This window comes from Andrena cerasifolii, chromosome 10 (assembly GCF_050908995.1).
Source record: "Andrena cerasifolii isolate SP2316 chromosome 10, iyAndCera1_principal, whole genome shotgun sequence".
Taxonomy (NCBI): domain Eukaryota; kingdom Metazoa; phylum Arthropoda; class Insecta; order Hymenoptera; family Andrenidae; genus Andrena; species Andrena cerasifolii.
The window spans coordinates 10,989,084-11,008,372 of NC_135127.1; the positions used below are offsets into that span (position 1 = coordinate 10,989,084).

General features: G+C 46.6%; 2 protein-coding genes across 3 annotated transcripts in view; one reads left to right on the plus strand and one right to left on the minus strand.

Moving 5' to 3' along the window:
• Nucleotides 1-16,254, plus strand: part of LOC143374227 (chymotrypsin inhibitor-like) — a 56,541-nt gene extending 40,287 nt beyond the window's left edge. The window contains exons 4-6 of one of the 2 annotated variants that reach the window (XR_013086624.1): nt 15,169-15,320; nt 15,420-15,523; nt 16,087-16,254. Coding sequence is in view for 1 of the 2 variants with exons in the window: in XM_076822187.1 (XP_076678302.1) it covers nt 15,269-15,320; nt 15,420-15,523; nt 16,087-16,167 (237 nt within the window). In the remaining variant the exon portion in view is untranslated. Of the gene's footprint in view, nt 1-15,159; nt 15,321-15,419; nt 15,524-16,086 lie in introns of those variants that run through there. The other variant, XM_076822187.1, reaches the window with a different exon arrangement.
• Nucleotides 16,255-16,958: 704 nt separating this feature from the next.
• Nucleotides 16,959-17,883, minus strand: LOC143374226 (chymotrypsin inhibitor-like). The gene is made up of 3 exons (XM_076822186.1): nt 17,723-17,883; nt 17,448-17,566; nt 16,959-17,260 (listed from the first exon to the last, which is right to left on the minus strand). Exons 1-3 carry the CDS (start codon nt 17,772-17,774, stop codon nt 17,180-17,182), a joined length of 252 nt encoding a protein of 83 aa, XP_076678301.1. The 5' UTR covers nt 17,775-17,883; the 3' UTR covers nt 16,959-17,179.
• Nucleotides 17,884-19,289: the final 1,406 nt, after the last annotated feature.

A 19,289-nucleotide genomic window follows, 5' to 3' on the forward strand; every position in this document is an offset into this window, starting at 1 on the left:
CGTCAACAGATTTTATGCTAACCATGCGCATGTGATTTTCGTAAGGCGCTCTGTTTGAAGCACTATAACTCCAGATATAACCACTATTTTTGCATACAATTTTTTTCTTCATATTCTCTAAAGATTGACAAATAAAGCCACAAAGCTGGAAGTAAATATAATTAATGGTATTCTTTTAAAAAATTCCCAAAGTTCGCATCATTTTTCGTCCGTCAAGGTAGGGAGTCCGACTTCTATTTACCAGAGCTGCGCAGAAGAGGATATTGAGGCAGTAAATGTAGGATGTCTCCTTAAAGAAAAGAAGATTTGTGATGAATTGGGTCAGTTCTCAGTGGCATAGGCTGAGATATCTAGAGTACAGAGAATGATTTTCTATTTCGAAGTGGGAAGAGCTGCCAATGGTCATCTATCAGTGGACCCCTTAGCGACTCAAGGTTAACAGAATATCGGTCGTCCATTTCCTTTTATATGGATCACCCTGCCTTCCTCTAAATTTCTTCCCCAGGATGGATCCATTCCTCCTCGGCACAAAGCAATAGCACCGAACCAAAACGATTCCTTCCGCGTCTACCGTGAAGCAATCCTGCTCGGCGATTTACTTTCTCCATTCGATTTTATGGAAGCCTCTGAGTCCCGCTGTCCCCGAGCGAACGAATCGGGGGATTCGACGGCCCGGAAGCACGCGTCGATTCGCCTCAAATCGTCCGTGGCTGGGAATTATTGCTCGAAATTACAGGTTTCGCGTGTCGTTCCGTGCTACCTAGAGGAACGTGCGTCACCCCCATAGATCGTCGCCACTCCCCGTGACCGCTTTTCACTCGAAACACCCTCCCCGGTCCCGATGATCGAGCACGCGACTCGCTGGCCGCGCTTCGTGGAAGGGCACGAAATTTTCGACACCACTCCATCGCCCGTAGGCTGTTTATCGATAAAGCTGCGAGCACGCGAAACATCTGCCGCCGTTGACGGCGAAGTGTGCTTCGCTTATAGATCGAAAGCTGATTCGACGCGCTCTCCGTGCTCTCTTCCTTTGCCGGCTCGTATATTAATGAGCCCCTGTCGCGATACCGATCTTGGGAATTGAAATTTCTTCGCGAATCACTTCCCGTTGACAGTTGTGTCTTGTGCAAAGATTCTGCGGGGATAAAAGAGGCAGAGGAGTTTCACATATTCGATTTCATTTTACTCCAAGATTCGCCCACCCTCTGTGCCACGAGCGACGCCCCATTCTGTGCAACGAAACGTCCCTTCGTCCCTTCACCGAGAATTGCATTGTACCGCAAATATCCGTCCCTCCATTCACCCAAAGTCAGAACACTCTTCCAGGGATGAAACGCGCATAAACACCCTTGCTCATTTAGCGCGAGATAAAATACGACACTGCTCTCATGGTACCTACTTCTGGATGTGTTCGCCTTCCGCGGTGAAAAATGTTGCGAGTTCACGCGAGAGGCTCTCGCGATTCGTTGCTCGTATAGCACCGCTGTCGTCGCAGTGTTTTCGCCTGTTATCCGAATGTTATATGCATAAGGCGGCCCAGGGTAGTGCAGTCGAAGCAAGCGCGTGAGTTACGAGTCGTTCTTCGGATTCCGAGACGGAGCGTCATAAGCTACGCGCCCCGTTGGCAAGGGAATCCAAGGTGGAGTCGGTTCTGATGGTTCCCGAAAGCCTCCTAAGTCTCTCGGCTGAATTCCAACGGCTGGAGAAGGAACGGAGCGCGTAAACAGACGGGCCCGAGTCTCCTGCATGCGCGCGATCTAAACGGCACCGGAGGAAGCGGCCACCTAGCAGATACTATTACTTCCTTCGCGACTCGCGGCCGATGGTGAACCTTGAGTCAGACAAATCGTTATGATCTTCCGAACCGTCGAGCCTCCATTTATCTCTAGGAGCAATTCCATGAAGTGCCGGTTGCATGGCAGTCGGAAGAAAGACAACCACAAATTGCAAACGCTGGCGGATAATGCGGGGTTACGGCGTCACAGTTATCCCCATTATATTCATTTCGCCATTAGTTTCAATCGAGCGGCGGCCACTAGACGCGGCCTGCCGATTGAAGCGCGCGGGGTTATCGGAAAGGGTGCAGTCTCCTCTATCGATTAAATCGATTTCCGGGGGGGCAGATGGTTTTCTTCGACCCAGTTACCCTCGCTCATTGTTCCTTCCCGCTTTCTAAGGACTTCCCGCGCCAGGCCATCAATTTTTCTGTTACCCTGCCGGACCGTGAAGCAATCGGCCGACGGAGGCGTTATTAGCGGAGGAACTAGCCACCGTAATTACAGGGCGTTCGCGTGCCGACAAATTTTTATTAGATCGCCGCGGATCGCCGGGCGTCACGAGGCGCCGCGACTCTTTTGCAAGCCAAGTGTCTGCGGATTCTCGTGACGCCGCGCCGTACATCTCGCGGACCTGCCAGCTCTTATCTACCCCTGCTGTCTCGGCCAATTTATTCGTCGATCGGTCTCGTTTAACCGCCGTATTTCATCCCCGTCGCAAGCGGCGGCCGAGTTGCAACTATTACTCCCTTATTCCAACTTGGCTGACGTCCGTGAAACGATCTATCACAAGTAGCCTGGCGGATTCTAGTGCTTGTGACTTGTGAAGTCAGCGTCAAGTGATCACTTAAGCATATAGAGGGTGGTCGAATTGTTACACTCAAAATATTCTCAATTTTTCGGATTACTTTAAAATGGATTTAATACGATTTGAAACGAAAATCTTAAATTGGCAATCAAACGGTCCGAAAGGAAACTTTCTTAGCTTTCCAAAACACTCACGACAATTTGTCTGCGATCATGAGTTCGCAAGTTATAGGTGTTCACAGTGAAAAGTACATTTTTTTATTTGATCGCGAATAACTCGGTCAATAAAAATCATACGACAAAACCAAAAATATGATATTAAAGAAAAATGTTTGCTCTATAAGAGCTATTCGCTGGATTTACCGGAAACAAATTTTTTGGACTGCTGCATACGTTCAAGCGAGGCGAATATTTCTGAAACTTCGTTTCCTACGCTTCATCTTGATAAAACAGTATCATAATGGATGAAAAACCCTTTTTGTTTGAGTATAATAATTTGGCCACTCACTGTAGAGCTGTGGATGCAGTAATCCCTTAAATATGAAAGATGATAGAGGTTGGAGCTCTTAAACTTCCCTTTAACTCTCACTGCATCCTAAAATTGGTGCGAAAAACTTCAACCTTAGTTCTCAACTCTTGAATCTTCCACGTCCCTAGTTCAAGCTTTTCAATTTCCTTTCGAGGGGGTGAGACAAGAGTGTCAGATACTGGATATCAATCGAAGTAGCGCCAGCAACGATGGGGATGGTAATTTCTGTGGGTCATGCACGAGTCATTCCACGTCACCTGCATAAACGTTTCTTATTTTCGGTGGGTCACGTGGACTCCCAGGGGCGAAACTTTCCGGTAACAGGAAATGGTGAACGGGGAAGGGCTGGCCCTTTAGCTCCCTTCGGCTCCCTTCAGGCGCCGACTTAATGGCGACCGATCGGCCATAGCGTTGTTTACGATTAGGATCGTGGCTCCCAGCCGCTGCGACAGATAGGGTCCGCCTTGACACACAGGCAACGCTTCCTGGAATCTAGAATAGCGGTGTATAACCCGTTTTATGGATTTCGTTATCGTCTATTCGGCCGGTTATTACACGCCGCTGGGACGATACCGCGATGCCTCCTACCGATTGCGTTCCACCGATTTACGATTCTAATGGCGGAAGTGACACGTGAAAATGACGTCCTCGGAGCTCCAATCTTATTCCCGTGGAAGCTCGAAAGGCAAGGAACGGTTGGTGTCGGGATTACGTGGGAGGGATCAGACTACCCTGTCCTTCCCCTCTATTATTCTACGGGGTAGCCAAAAGAGAAGAAAACGCCCACAGAAATTCATATTATCCACTGCTGTAGAATTTCTCAGTTCATACACCCTGGCCCTGGGGTCTATCATGTCTTTAACAATGGAATAGGGAATAATAGAGCTCGTCGTATCTCCTCGAGTCACCAAACTACTGCTGCGCATCCATAAATGTTGCCACTGTTATAAAGGGTTCTAAGCAGCCATTGCCATCTCGCAGCGATGGTGGTCGCGCGGTGCTTAAATACTCCTCGCTACCCTGACAACGTTCACCGACGAATTACCATGGAAAATCGATGTAATTGTCCAACTACGGCGGAGGGAGAACGTCTCCGGGACGTACTATCTCCATGTAAATGGGGACTCGTGTTTTGGGGGCGGTGATTTTACTTTCTTTTTCGGGGGAGAGTGCCACGCGAACTCCCGCTGGTCATGATTGACAGGGGGCTCCTGGAACACGCGTGTCGTCCAACCCCACGGGCCGGCGCGATTGGGGTGAAACGAAAGAGGGAGGGGTGGTAGCTGGCAATGGCGACTCTCGTCGAGGGTCCTTCAACGTTGCCACCCCAGTCATTACTTGGGCATTAACGGGGGATGATTCTCCCTCTCTTCTTTCGCGGATTCACTGGTTCATCGGGGCGCGGATAGAGAGGGAAAGGGGGCAGGGGATGAAGTCGAAGAGAGACGCAGGAGGCCCTCTTGGGAACGAGTGTCGAGCGAAGTTAAATCGCTGGATTTACGAGCGTGGCCTTCGTGCGTCGATCGGCTTACCCTGTTTCCCGGTTGCACCATCGATTTTCGTCCATCGTCGTAGCTTCTTGTAACCAACGAATGAAATTCGTCTGTAATTAAAAGTATCGAGTAATGGAAGTTGTCATAGAAAGCACAGGCTTTCAATTAATAATTCTCAAATACAATCCATCGGTTCCATATTTTAGAACAATGGATAGGTACTTATGTTAAGGGGTTACACCCAGTCAGCAGGTAGAAAAAGGATTCTTTAGGAATTCATTTCAGAAAGTACGTGCATATTTTTATGCAAAGGTTTTTGTTAGTGCAATAGTTTATCTGGTCTTTAATCATTCCGTTTTATAAAATATTAATCTGGGACAAAATGGCGGATATTAAAGTGAAATGATCGATTCGCGTAGAAAAAAAACACTCATTTTTCCTCCATAAAATAAAAACTATGCACTGGAAAAACAAATGCTTCGATTAAAGACTAGATTCAAATATCTACAAGAAACCTACGAAGTTTCAGAAAGTTTCACTAGAGAACCCCCTTAAGAAATCGAGGGTGTAGACGACTGGTGACCTCGAGACGAATATATCTCCATGCGAGGTACTTTACGTTACACGTCTAGGAATACATACCGAGATCTGTGTGAAAGCAGCACGTGACCCTGAGGATCGAGAATAATCGACCTTGTTTTCGCGATGTAGCAAGGGCGCAGGCCCTGCAGGTGGCCAGCGGAGGCAGAATACCGAACACCGAACACCCCTATACAGGACAAAGTGCGTCTTGTTAGATTAGTGGATCGAATAATATTTGCTCAAGCGTCGGTCCGGGCACAGCGTCCCGAAGCACGCGTGACGCACCGGCCTCCGAGAAAGCTTTAATCTCCGTCTGTGGTCGTCCTTCAATTTCGTTCTGTCGATTGTTTTATACGGGCCAGCTCGCCACGGTTTCGGATGATTCGTCGTCGGCGCACATTGCGCACCGGATGGCCGCAGCTGCTGCGGTTTCCGGGCCACGATGGCCAGTTGGCCGAATCGTTGCTAAAATTGCGCTCTTCCTTCCTACGGTTCCCTGCCGCGGAGTTGGCCCCGCGTTTCGTGAGCACTGCATTCCTCGCGAAACTGCCCTGCCAGTGCTCCTGCGGATTTAAACGTGCTTCCCCCTAGCCAGTAGCTCAGCCGAAGCGAGCACGTTGCAGCAGTCACGATCTCTACATGAAATTCGCTGTGGACGCGATTTCCATCCGCGATCTGGGCTCGTGTAACTACGCTGCCAGCTACGGATAAGGCCAGCGATCGTAACGTTTCCATGCGTCCCAGGCTGGTTCTCCGAGTAAAGAAGAAGAAGAAAAAAAAAGAATGAAGAGATCGGGATCGTTCTCCTTTCACGAGTCTTCTCGCTCTCCTCGAGAAGAGGCGATGGATTATTGACCGGTACGGTAATACGACGCTAGACACGCGCACCGTTGCGCAATCAGGCGTCGAACCGCGGTCCTTGGACTCCATTCTGGATGGAAACACGCTCGGTGTGCTCCTTGGACGGTAGCTGTGCAAACTGCTGGCCAGTGCCGGCGTGTCTGTAACGACAACACGGTGAAAGGCTGCGAAAATGTCAGATCGCTGGCGAGCCGCTAGCCGCGATCGGCAATAACTTCCTTGTTTAGCGATAAATCGATTGCTGCTCGCGCAGCCTCAGGGTGAAGAACGACGACGCGGGGCCCACTCGGACCGCGGGACCGTTGCTCGACTGATCGTCCTGGATAATTTACGATGCAGCCTGGCCGGTACAGGGTGCCCCAGAACTGTAGGCGCGAGGACGGGGGACGGAAGGCTCTTGATCATCTGCGATCGACAATCGCGAAACGTTTGGAGTAGTGGTGGGTTGATTGAGTTAGGAGAGATAGATGTAGGTAATTATATGTTAAGTTGCTTTTCAGATAGTCTGCATGCGCAGTAATGCACTATGCAGTAATCAGATAGAAGCGAGCAATTATTTAGCAAGCAAAGGGGTATGTAAGTAATGAATGGAATGTCTCAGAAACGATTAGGTCTTCACGACTTCTATTGACCAGCTGAATCCGGACCCATAGCTTTGAGACACTCTGTACACCAACGTCAGACGATCGTAATGGGATTGTAATGGCGCTTGAATCAGTGGTCGTCTAGATTGGAGAGCGTGTAAATTGGAAACGAGGGTTTTTAATGGACCCACGGTGCTCGGTTTCCATCGATTCATAGAAGGAGCGATATAGAACAGACCGTGGTCTAGAAGCTTCCTGAGGTAATTAGGGATCAGATACAGTGACACACGAGCGCGCGAAACAGATTTGTATCGTGTCGAAAATATTTGCCATTAGCACTGTTACAAATATGGAGTGGCGATAAGAGCTCACGCAAAGCAGATTTGACACGCGTTACCTCTCGCGGAGCTAGCATATCGTCAACAGGATTTTATCAACGGCTTAAACAAACATATTATTCGTAACCAAAGTTTATGCGTGATCGCTTATCTTTCGTTTATTTTCCATAAACGTAACGAGACTCGAAACCTGACTGGTTGCGCGTTTTGCTAATTCTTTCCAGCTTCGGAAGTATCCAATGATTCTTAGTGGCATTTATTACTGCATCGTATAGTGACTCGACATAATAACTATTAAAACTGAATTCTTACAACACAGAGTTAAGAGGGGAGCCCTATTTAGGACGCTAAGAATAAGGTGATTGTTGGGAATTTTTTTCTAAGAAACTGATGATTGGATCTTTTCCAAACTTTCAGGGTATTTTAGTTCACATTCAAACAATAGATATGAATTTTTTCGTTACAAAGTGTACGGTAGAAATGGAGATATATGAACACGTTTGCAGTGACTCGCGCGCCGGAGTTGCAAATTTGCGATTATGTTGGAGGCTCCAATTCTTCCCAGAAACATAGAAATCAAGGGTTTTCTTATTAAGGGTTACCTATCCATCCCACGGAACACACATGCCCCACTGTTCCTAAACACTAATCAAATCGTTGACCCTACCGCGGTGCACCGTTCCGGCAAGGCACTTTCGCGAAGCCTGCCAATTCCACCCGAAAAATCCCGCAGGTACGTGCGCGCGTAGTCGTGGCAATTTGCTGGTCGAACCGTCGTGAGAAGAAGGCAGGTTCACGAACCTCGAACCAGTTCAAGGATGCACGTGGTTCGCGTCATCGCGGAATACGTGCCGGTACGCGGCGCGAGCGATTGCATCGCGAGAGGATGGACGAGCGTTGCTGCAAACGTGAGCCTGCCAGCCTCGGTAAACACTCCTATTCCGATATTTTATGCCAAGTGGAACGGTCCGCGGCGCGAATTCGCGCGCTGCATGCGAACGAGGATAGGAGCAAGCGCCCGTAGAAAGGGCAACGTACCCGCGGCTCAGCCCCGCGATTGGAAGCTGAACAGCGCGCGGGATCGCGAATTTTTCTAGCATACAGTCACCGAGGCTTATCAGTTGCCTCGTAGGAATATCGCGTGCCGCGTACTTGCGGCCGGTTATCGCCGAGGAAGCTTTGCTGTTCCTCGATGGGCGCGTGTGTGCGCAGGCAAATCATCTGCGGATCATTTGAATAGGCATCGTCGCGGGACAAATATTTGCGGCTGTTAACTGATACGAGCTCGTAAATCTAACGGCGAGTGTGGGATTAATACGGCTGAGATGTTGGGAATAACGCTGAGAATTTGGTAGCTCTTGGGAGAAAGGTTTAGGGGCATTTGAAAATGGCAAAAATTCTGGTGGGAATGCAAGAAGAATAAAATTTGCTGGTAAAGTTGATTGGTTCGTGAATTAAGGGCGAACACCACTGTGACGGCCGGAAAAGTGAGCCGTTTTTAAGAATTTTTTCAGTAACAATTTACAGTTTTTATAGAAAATTTGTATTACCTACCTTTAGTACAATGTCTCAAGAACTATAGAAAAAAAATATATTTATGCATTTTTTTCAATTTATTAATTTTTTATTTAGTCTTTTAAGACATTGCACTAACGGAATGTAATCAAAAATTTATTTGAAAACTGTAAATTATTGCTGAAAAAATTCTAAAAAATGGCTTACTTTTCCGGCTGTCACAGTGGTGTTCCCCCTTAAATTCAGGTGGAGGAACCCCTAGAATTTATTCTTCTGTCAGTGAATAAGTACACTCCACTTTGAAGTACCTACCTATGCAATTTTAATCCTGGCACACATCTGGTCCCCGAATTCCACGCAGACTTCTAAGTTCTAATTCGAAAATGCAACCAGAAATACTATTTAAAATTCAAAGTGGGAAAGATAAGCAGAACTTCGCGCAACATTTCAACCATGTAGGACACCGTTAACGATACTCCCTGCCATTTTTCTATTACGTGTGGCAAGATAAGATCGAGTAAACGCGTAACACCGGATCACCGTGCGCGCAGCATTGTATAACCAGGTAGATACACGCTAGAAATTAACAAGGGAAAGAATTGTGCACGTGCCAGCCGCCGTTCGACGTTATTGGCCGAGTCTAACGCCGATGTAACGGTGCAACGTCCGAAGCCGACCACCAACTAGCTCAAGGAGAAAGAACATTGGCTTCGTAGCCAAGAGTTTTCACGCTTCGCGGACGCTAGCCGCCTTCCTACGGTGCACGGTGCCACGATAAAGCACCTTTTCGCTCGTCTGCTTCCTTTTCCCTTCCATTCGCCCGCCTCGAGTCGACACCGCGCGAAAATCGCTTGTTTATTTCACGTCCTAAGCTGGCGAGCGACACGAAATACTGCCACCTCGCCTCGGACCTTTAATTATGGAGCGGCAGAGGAGAAAGTATAAACTGTACGAAGTACAAACCGACAGGAAGGCGATAAGAAGGAAGAGTTTAATTCTGAAATAAAATTGGCAAGGCATAAAATTTATATTCACTTGTATATTTAATATACAAATGCGAGACGCTCTTAACATCACAGTCGAGTTTATCGGAACGATCTTAACGCACCCACGTTTTCCAAAGACACTTGGACCAGGAGTGCCTGATAGCACGTAGGATTGCCTAAGCTTCTAACAATCACGTACGTAACGATCATTCGCCGATCGATGGCGGTTCGTGTCGCGAATTCCTGTACACGCGCGTCGTCTGCAACGGCCGTTCCATCCCCATTCGCCGTGTACGAGCAGGGGAACACGGCGACAGTTATCGTCCTTGCTGGACGCGCGAAAATGGTTCTCGCTTAACCCTCGTAACATCGTACTGGCACATGTTCCCCTGGCAACCATAAATAGGCACCTTGAAATTCGGCTGGCGCACCACCGCCGCAGGTGGTACGGGCTTGTTCTCTCGTACGAGCACCAGCCGGTGTAACGTCGCTCAAAAAGGGACGATGGCTTCCAATCGCAGAATGCCACGGGCTATCTAGGAATTCCGATCTTCTTCTTTTCGCCTTCCCCCGGTGTCATTCGACTTCTATGCTGCTAGTGATTCGGTCCAGCTTTCCTGGTGATTCGGGAGCCGTCGTTTGGTGGGCAAAATTACCAGAACACCGCGGAATAAGTCGTCGTTATGTACAAAGTTCGAGGTCCCACATCGCGTTTCACTGGTCCCCGTGAATGAACCCAGTAGATAAACTAATTTCTTCCAAATATTCCTGTCAGAATACTTCACTGTTCGGAATAGTTACAAGTTGCATATTTATTAAAGAGCTTTAGACCATTTTACTTGAATTGGTGCTTTAAATTAAAAGCAGCGAAAAGTATTCGATCTGCTCCAAACGTCACATTTTCTGCAAATACAGCAGGTGTCCTAACACTTATGGACGGCAGTGTACTTACACACCTTGCTCTAGAATTTCCAGATTGCCGAGGGAAACTCGATTTCTCGTTTGCTCCTGCATGACCACGGACCACGAAGCTGGACAGCGTCCAGTGTCCACGCGGCGGAGCCCCTTCGCGCTGCAACCGCGTGCACGAGTGTTTCCGTGGCAACCGCGACCAGGCGTCCCCGATATTTGGCGCTCGTGTCACGCAGGTGAGGCTTGTATAGTTTCATCCGCTGAACAGCGAAGCTCGGGGAGCCTCGCGTTTCTTCGTGCTTCTCTCGATCGCGCCGCCTCGGATTAATTTCCAATGGAGGCTCGTAAAAGCTTTCGCCGGGTCAGACCCGTCCCCGGGCACATTCTCCGGTCAGTAATTTCCCGTATCGACCATACCCGCCGAGATTTCGTCGCGTTACATCCACGGGAACGACCGCAATCTTCGTAATGGAGAGGAATCTGTCCCGTGGCGGGTCTGCCTCCGCCAACTTCTTTTCTGCACGGTAAATCGTCTCGAAGAAGGGATCGCTTCCCTGCTCGACTGTCCACCTCCTCGCTGCAAGATAGGCACGAAGGGGATGCAGAACGGGGGATGATTAAACGACGATCCTATTCAGCTTAGGAAAAAGAGCGGATGCGCGACGCAGGTGATCGCTGGATGTATCAGGCTTAGAGAAGAAGGAATATATATATATTATATTTTTTCTGCCTGAGAGCGACCAATCGGTTTCGAACCCCTTTCTAATGCTCTAGCTATGCCTTCTACACTTTATGAAATAGTTTAACCGCCACCATCAGTTCGAAGAAGGAAAAGGAAAGTGTGGATTGATTCGTGAGTCACCCTTCATCCTCTTTGTTGGAAATTACTCCGCAGAGGTTGAAAATAAATGTCACACTATAAACACAACTATGGTTTATTGTATAGATAGACAATACACAGTGTGTCCACGTATCAATGTTAGTTGGTTATATATATAAAAGTATACAAGAAAAAAGAAACTATAAGAGACGGAACGCGATCTGCACGGTTTGGTCACAATTTTCAGACTGGCTACGGTCGTCACCTTATGCCCCGGTCAAGACCCTTCGCCCCTCTTCTCCAGAAAAAGAGAAACGCAGCCCCTTAGTCCTAACACTGAGACTCGTTGAACTCCAACACTCTTACGATGTACTTTCTGCACAGATGCGATCTGAGGATCGTTATCATGAACGATCGTGTTTGCTCGAAAGGCAATCAGCAGACAATCAAACGCATGCACCAACGCACCGCTCTAATCTATCGATAAAGACGATAGTCTGCCGAAGAATCGGTGCACGGATCGAGCTAATCATATCTTGATGCAAACGAATATCTGTCGCGACCGACTCGATGGCGAGAGCTCGAGAAGAGCCACGGAACTCGAGGCTGATTAATGGACGTGCCCGTTTTAATTGAGATATAAATTCGTGGTCTCGGCGATCCGACTCACGGTCCAGTTTCATTAGAGTATTTAATGGCGACGTCGGTGCATAGTGTCCGATAAAACCGTCGGCGATATCTGTCCCAACGGTCCGCGACCTCTCCGCAGAATTACGTGGCTATCTTTAATCCGTCTAATCGGAAGAGAAACGAGGCGAACGGGGGGAGACGAGCGCGGATGAAATAAATAATTCTGCCGGAATCGCAATAACCCGCTGGCGGGGGTTAAAATGAAACTGCGCCCGTCGCTGGTCCCGGCGATCGCGCGTTTTTATGGGATCCATCCACCCCTTTCTCCTACTTTTTTTCTCCCAGCGAATTAGCATACGTATCGCGAGTTCCATGGATTTATTTCCCGACACTCTCGATCCAGGCGATTATCTTATCATTGAACAGAGTTGCTCGGCAGCTTTATTGCGAAACGGATCGATCCAACGTGCAACCTGACCTCCGATTCGTCCGCCGGAGCAGTTTTATTTCCCTCGAAAGAAATAGATACAGAAGTAGATTGATCGATTAACTGCTACCGTATAAAGACTCTCGAAGACTTGAATTAATCGCAACGAAGCCACGATCAACGCGTAATCTCGAGCACGGTGGGAGATTTGAGTTTTATTTGTTCGCATGTGACGATCGTTAAATTGAAAAACATCTTTTCAAAGCGACACCTTTTATTGTTCGCCGGTGAAAGTTTCGCCAGTGTTACGTCCCAGAGCTCATCATTTTGTGATTGGATATCCTCGAAGCTTCGTGATGAAACACTGGTAGCTAATAATGACTACGAAATATTCCACTATTCGAAGATAACGAGCGAATATGTGCATACGTACTCTTTCACAGCGTACGAACACGGCTCGGCGAGCAGAAGTGTATCCCCGACTACGAGCCAGCCGTTTTCCTCCGCTGTTCGCCGGGTCGCCTTCGATCAGGCGAGTAGCCTTCGCAGATGAAGCTATCGCGCACCAATTAAATGGAATCGATGGTAATTAGGCGCGGTTGCCCGGTAATTAAGTCGAGGGAACGGTGTAGCAGTGTTTGCACGTACAGGTCGAGGCCGCGAGGAGTCTGTCCCCCCTTATCTAATCGGTCTCTTCCTAATTCGTTATCTTGTTTTCGATCGGATAGAGCGTACCGCCGGCTGTTGCATAATTTCCCACCCATCGGCTGGATTGACCATTAATTTGTTTTCGATCGAAGCTACGAATTAGCGACATCGAGAAATTTCAATGTGGACCATGCGATACGAGCTTGCAAGGCCCACCAGCGATCGTTTCAGAGAAAAGCCTGTCCGTCTAGACCAGACGCAGCGCAGACGATAAGTTCCTCGAAGGATTTGCGAAAACGCCGTTATGTAGGCGTTCGATTTCCATAAATTGCGACCCAGCACGGCGACTCGTTCATTCAGACTTTATACGCCCTCTCCGCGGACTAAATTTTCGACCGTAAATGGACCGTTAGGGGCGAGGATCCTTTCTATCGCGCTACTTTATCTCGCGTCGAAGCGTCGTACGTTCTCGTGCTTTCCTTCGCGGCGAATCTTCATCCATCATACGCGCTCCTGGCGATTCCCGTGGAACTCTAGCGAAACTGCCCCAAATCATCCGTTATCTCCTATTTGTTTGCCGGCCCGGGGATTAACGGAGCGATAGGCAAATCAGCTTTGAATCACTGCGCTGTGACACGCGTTTCGGATTCGTCGCGTTGATTAAATGTTCGGTATAAATCCCCTGGATTTTAATGCTGCTATCTTCGAGTGCTCGGTCCACTGATAATTTATGCGCGCGTCTTCAGGTTCTCTCAATCGCTAATGCGCGTGTTTGTCGAGCTGCTATTTCATAGAGCAAATGTATGAGCATTGTAACTCGAGGTCTTCTATGCACGGGGATCCCTTAGAAAGGAATTGAAAAGGTAGTGCCGCCGATGCCATTCTTCAACCCGAAAATACCCATATCTCCCTTTGCCGAGATCACCGATCGGAATTCCATCCGCGTCCACGGGGACGACTCATGATTCATACAGAAAGGTGTATTGTCCGTGTAGCCCAGCCGACATTCTGCTTCATCCGCGGAGCATATTGAGGCAACCAACCGGAAGGAAACTCGGTTTCAGCGGAATATGCCACGAGTTTCGGCTGTTCGCCGCCCCTATATCTCGTTCCTCTAAAACTGACGATTCAGTGCCACCCTCGAGGGTGCTCGAGGACGGCTCGAAACGTCGCTGATGAAACCGGTCGCACGTGCCACCGATCGTATCCGTCACGTTTCCCTCGCGAGCCGATATTTCGTTTCAGCTCGTTGTACGCCATCGGAAAAGTGAAAATTCAAATGGGGTGAGGAAAAACTGCCGGTGGATTTATCTTAGTTGTCGTTCGTGTACATTCTGCGCGCCCAATGTCCCAGCTTTTTCAACACTGTGTAACTTTCACCGTTTTAAAGTTGTCACCGTGTAAACGAGGGAGGCTTGCACCCTTATAGGATAACGATTTCACGCGTCGTAGCTTTTCAAATTAGTCAAACGATTCCAACGCAGACACCTGGTCCACCCAAGCTTCCTTTTTCAGTTTTTGCCCATTCGGTAGCGTGTTGTTCGAGTCGGTAATTCGTGCGAGCGTTTCGCGATTTGGCGGAGCTGGCTTGTTTGCTCGGGGGCGTTAGTTACGCGAGAAAAGTCACGTTTGCGGTGATCCCGATGCGATTAACCCCTGGGCGTTTGCTCGCCCGCCGTGCACACGCGAGTAACGTTGAATAGACAAGCTGCCTGCTACAGAACCTACTGTACGCAACATTAACCTGTGCCTCGATAATTTACCATCCCACCCTCTCTTGATAAATGTGGCTGCACTGGCACCAACTCTTGAAACTTCACCGTGCTTCCCATTGGTCGCTCGTACAACGCATTGCCCCTTTTTGGAGCAGCTTCCGACGTTTGTAAATATGTATTACGAACGAGTGGAAAACTTCGCAAAATTGTGGTCGAAGGCTTGGAAACAGTTTATAATGTGTCAGCAGAGTTCTCGCATTTTTGGGGCACTTCCTGTGTTTCATAGTGTAGGTGGAATGTGTCACGATAACTGTGGGTACTTCAGAGACTGGTGCGCAGATGAAATGACCAAAACGTTTGATTTCCTCAACTATTCTTTTCGTAAGACGTGAAAGCGACAGGGTGGTCAGTTGTGGGACACGTGCATCGTTTGTGTCCACTTCCTTCGAGTAATTATAAATCGTGCCACGGACGATAAGTAGTGAAGAGGCACACCAGAAATGTTGGCGATAAACAGATAATAAATGGACGTAATATGTTTCGAAGGTCATCCGATTTTGTATAAAATCTAGCCTGTTCCTTGGTTCGATATCAGACACATTTCAAAGTTCGAAGAAGCTAAACCAACAAAGAAGGACAATCAAAGATGTCTCGCTCCGGTATTCTGCTTTTGCTTGTTGCTATTGCTTATATTGGTTGTAAGTATCCCGTAGCTTGATACAAGAATCGTTATTATATTTAGCAACTTTTCCAATTGCGCAATGGTAAACTTTTTACCATTTTCATTATTTATACAGTGAGCAGTGGCGCTATAGTTTGCCCTGCTAACGAGGAATTCAAACTCTGTGGAACTAAATGCGAGCCCACGTGTGCAATCAAACATTTCCCGAATTGCCTACAGGTTAGTTGCACGTGATATGTACATATTATGCTGCACCAAGAGCTTTATCACTCTGATCCCTTTGTCAAGGTTCTTCCAGCATCTTTTATCCTTGCCCTGCATTCATCTTTGCTATCTCATTTACGCATAGATATTCTCCACGTGTTCATCTATCTATCTATCCATATCGTATTACTGATACTCATCTCACCTGTTTCCAATTATTTTTATATAGTGCTGTTTATCATCTGTCTTCATTTTTCCTAAATTCATACTTGTAATATCTCGAAGTAGCAGCTCAGGCTCCGATATTCATCTATGTGACAGATACACTCCCAAAATTAGAAATATAGAATAAAGAATACTGGTATCTATCACAGATGACAAGGGAAACACGATAACAAGTCCTTAATCGTTTCCCACTTTTCGCAGCTTTCACGTCCCTTTTTTTGTCGATCCTACAACATTAACGTCAGCTGCACTTCGCTTTTTATTTTTATCATAACGCTTACATCTTCCTACATATCTTGCGCGGTAAAGATATGATTGATATTCTAAACAAATTTTACATTGCTTCTCTGTAGGCATGCGTGACAGCTTGTCAGTGCAAAAAAGGATTCTACAGAAACGCCCATAAACATTGTGTCTCGGAAAAGAATTGTTGAGAGCATTGATACAATTCATTAATCGCTAAGTCTACTCTCGAGAGAAGAAAATTGTAATTTTAAAAAATAAAAATTTGTAAATAATTATTCTATGAATCTTTCATCGGGTTTATCCCTTCAATCGTTGTGTTTCCTTAATTTCCGAACGAAACCTAGTTGTAGCGTCCAATTCGTTAAAAAAAGAAGCCCAAGCGTTATCGCCAAGAATGTTATCGATGACTCATGGGTTAACTTATCTAAACTAAAGACAAATGCGTAGAATCGGTGATTCAGCTACGTCGCCCCGAGAAGTTTTAACTTTAATCTGGACATATCGTTCCGAGAAATTTAAAACGCCACAAAGCCATTCATGCTTTCCAAGCTAATTAAACAGCAGGACATGTAATCTGCAATCTTATTGTTGCACAAGACAGTTGCACATCGATATCGCGGATGATCGATCAGGTTCGATTTTTCAACTTCCAACAAAGTTTCCTCGATATTTCACAGAAAGATGACGTGGGGCTTTTAACCCGGCGTTGGTAAGGTGGGGTCTCACAGACCCCACAGATTTTAAACTAGAGTATAACTTTTCAGCAACGCGTGGCAGTGTTATTTCGTTTGTTCATTATATAAGCTAGGAAGAATATATTTTTGTCGAAAGTTAAAGATGTTTAATTAGTTAAGTATTTTTGCGTAATAAAAATTGAATTAAAGATATGGATTTCTATAATACACTAAATTATTTGCGGGGTCTGGGGGACCCCACCTTACCAACGCCGGGTTAAGGAATTAGAAGAAAAACCACCAAGTACTTTGAAACTTTCTCTATATTTAAACACATTTATGAGAGCTTATCAAAAGTAAGCGACACAACGGTTCTTATAACATAACAATATAGTGGTCATCTCCAAGTCTGAGTAAAATTACCCACGCTCGAAGCAAACCGTCTACCGTACATAAATATCCTGGATATTTCAATTGTCTTAATTTAAGAATCCATCTTCGATGCACCCTTGGTGAGGATTTGCAATTAGCAGTCGCGAGTGAGGACACACTTGTTGTCCTTGTTCCTCACGAATCCAGATTTACATTCGCATCCAATCTTGCACGCCTGCAATGAAAAATGGCACCGAGATTAGACTCTTTCTGTGATCAATAGCGATCAAAATTCTTGTCACAGAATCACTTCGATTGATACAATACACGTCAAAGCAATTTGAGAGAAATGTCCCCCGAGTCCAACTTCACATTCGTCACAATTTTCCCCACAAAAATGTAGCCGCAATTAAATCACTAACCATTGTACAGATGGGTGGAGCTGCTTTCTCACAGGTGCTGACACACATCGATCCACAAGCGTTGAATACTTCGTTAGGGCCACAGTCTTCAGGGCCCTGAGGGTCCTGTGGATACGCACCTGTAAAAGGTAGCCAAAGTTTCAAGTATATACCTCTCGTGATTTTCGTTCGTGCGATGCTGGGTGATATCGTGCAGCTTTAGAAACACGGAGTGCCGCAATTGAGAAAAAGATGAATGAGAATCGAGGGTGCTCGAACGGTTTCTGGTTACTCACTGGCGTAAGCGACAGCCACGACGACTAAGAACAGAACCACGGCGCGGGACATGCTTGTAGGTTGGATTATACTGTTCGATTTACGCTGTTAAGAAACGAATGCTGATGTACCTCGGCCGCTGTCAGCTTTTATACGGTCTCTCTTCCGTGAACTTCACTCCGCGGCTTCCCCTTGTCGGGCATGTGGACTCTTCTTAATTTCTACCGCGTCCCACCTCTTCCAGTTCGTGATTTAGTCGTGGCGATTCACGCAAGTTATCAGGTAGGGGGGAATGGGGCAATCGCGATCAGCGGGCACCGATGGTCAGTATTGTTATTATAAAACGGCATGTCCGAAAGGTGCAATTTCTTTTTTTTTCACGTTCCACTTACTTTTTTTACGTGTCTTTGGGCTAATTGGGCTTCCCAAACGCTTGAAAAAGCAGTGTACAAGTGTATTATTTGCTATCAGTTTGACAATGATATTGAAATGTGGTTCGATGCATCTCTTGTGGCCTCTGGACCCATTCTGAATGTCGTGGATGGGACTGGGCGGATGGATACATATGCGAATAATCTAGCAGCCCCCAGACCGCAACGTGACCGCTATTACCCGTAGGTGTGGACAATGGCTGTCAAACACAACATCTCTGTATTTTGTAATTTTATTGAACAAATCAATATAAAATTAATTATTTTCGTATCCTACGAATAGGTTGACAGTCTAAGTTTATAAAAAAATCGTTTTCACGAAATATTGCACCTTATATCTTGGTTTTATTACACTTATTGCTCAAGTGTACCGCCATTACCCATTCTCCTCTACACTCGAGTACAGCCGTGCGATTGATTATCTGATACGATATTTCATTTTCTGGCGGTACAGTCAATACCTCGGGATTGGCTGTGATCGATGCAAGGTGGATAAACGATACTCTATCTCGCGTTAATCCGTGGATATCTGCAATTACAGTTCTGCCAAAGTCCTCAGACATCGGTTAGATTCTTTACGCTCTAGTTTATCTGAGCGTCGACCGATTAGAAATAGGTATGTATTTGTGCTTAGCGCTGCGCTGATTAAATGCAACGCGTTGCAGCGAACAATGAGATACAGTAATTACGAATCAAATTAGGAATCTTCCGGGCCTACGAAATTTAAGAAAATCAGCATTCAACGCTTATTTTATCCTCTCCTGACGGATACGGGGTCCACTTGGGTTACTTGTTATTAGCATTGCTTCCTGAAAAAATATGAGGATTCCAGATGTAAGTATACCCGCGAGATATCCTGCAAAAGAACCTATTGGTTTTTCCGCAGAAAAACTGCAGGCTTGCGTAACGTCCTCGCGCAATCTATTAGCACGTTTCGCGAGTCTCAAAGTCTGCTTTGCATCTCGAAAATTGAGGGGGCGAAGCGGAGGACGCGATTCCGTGGAGAACGCTAAGTGGTTCCCCGTGCCCAGGCTGATTATTATTATTACTATTCATTTATTAATAAGATATAACGATTTTATATACTTTAATAACACGAAGAGGCATAGTACGAAGGACAAATGAATTAAAATAAAATAACAAATAGTAAAGGAAA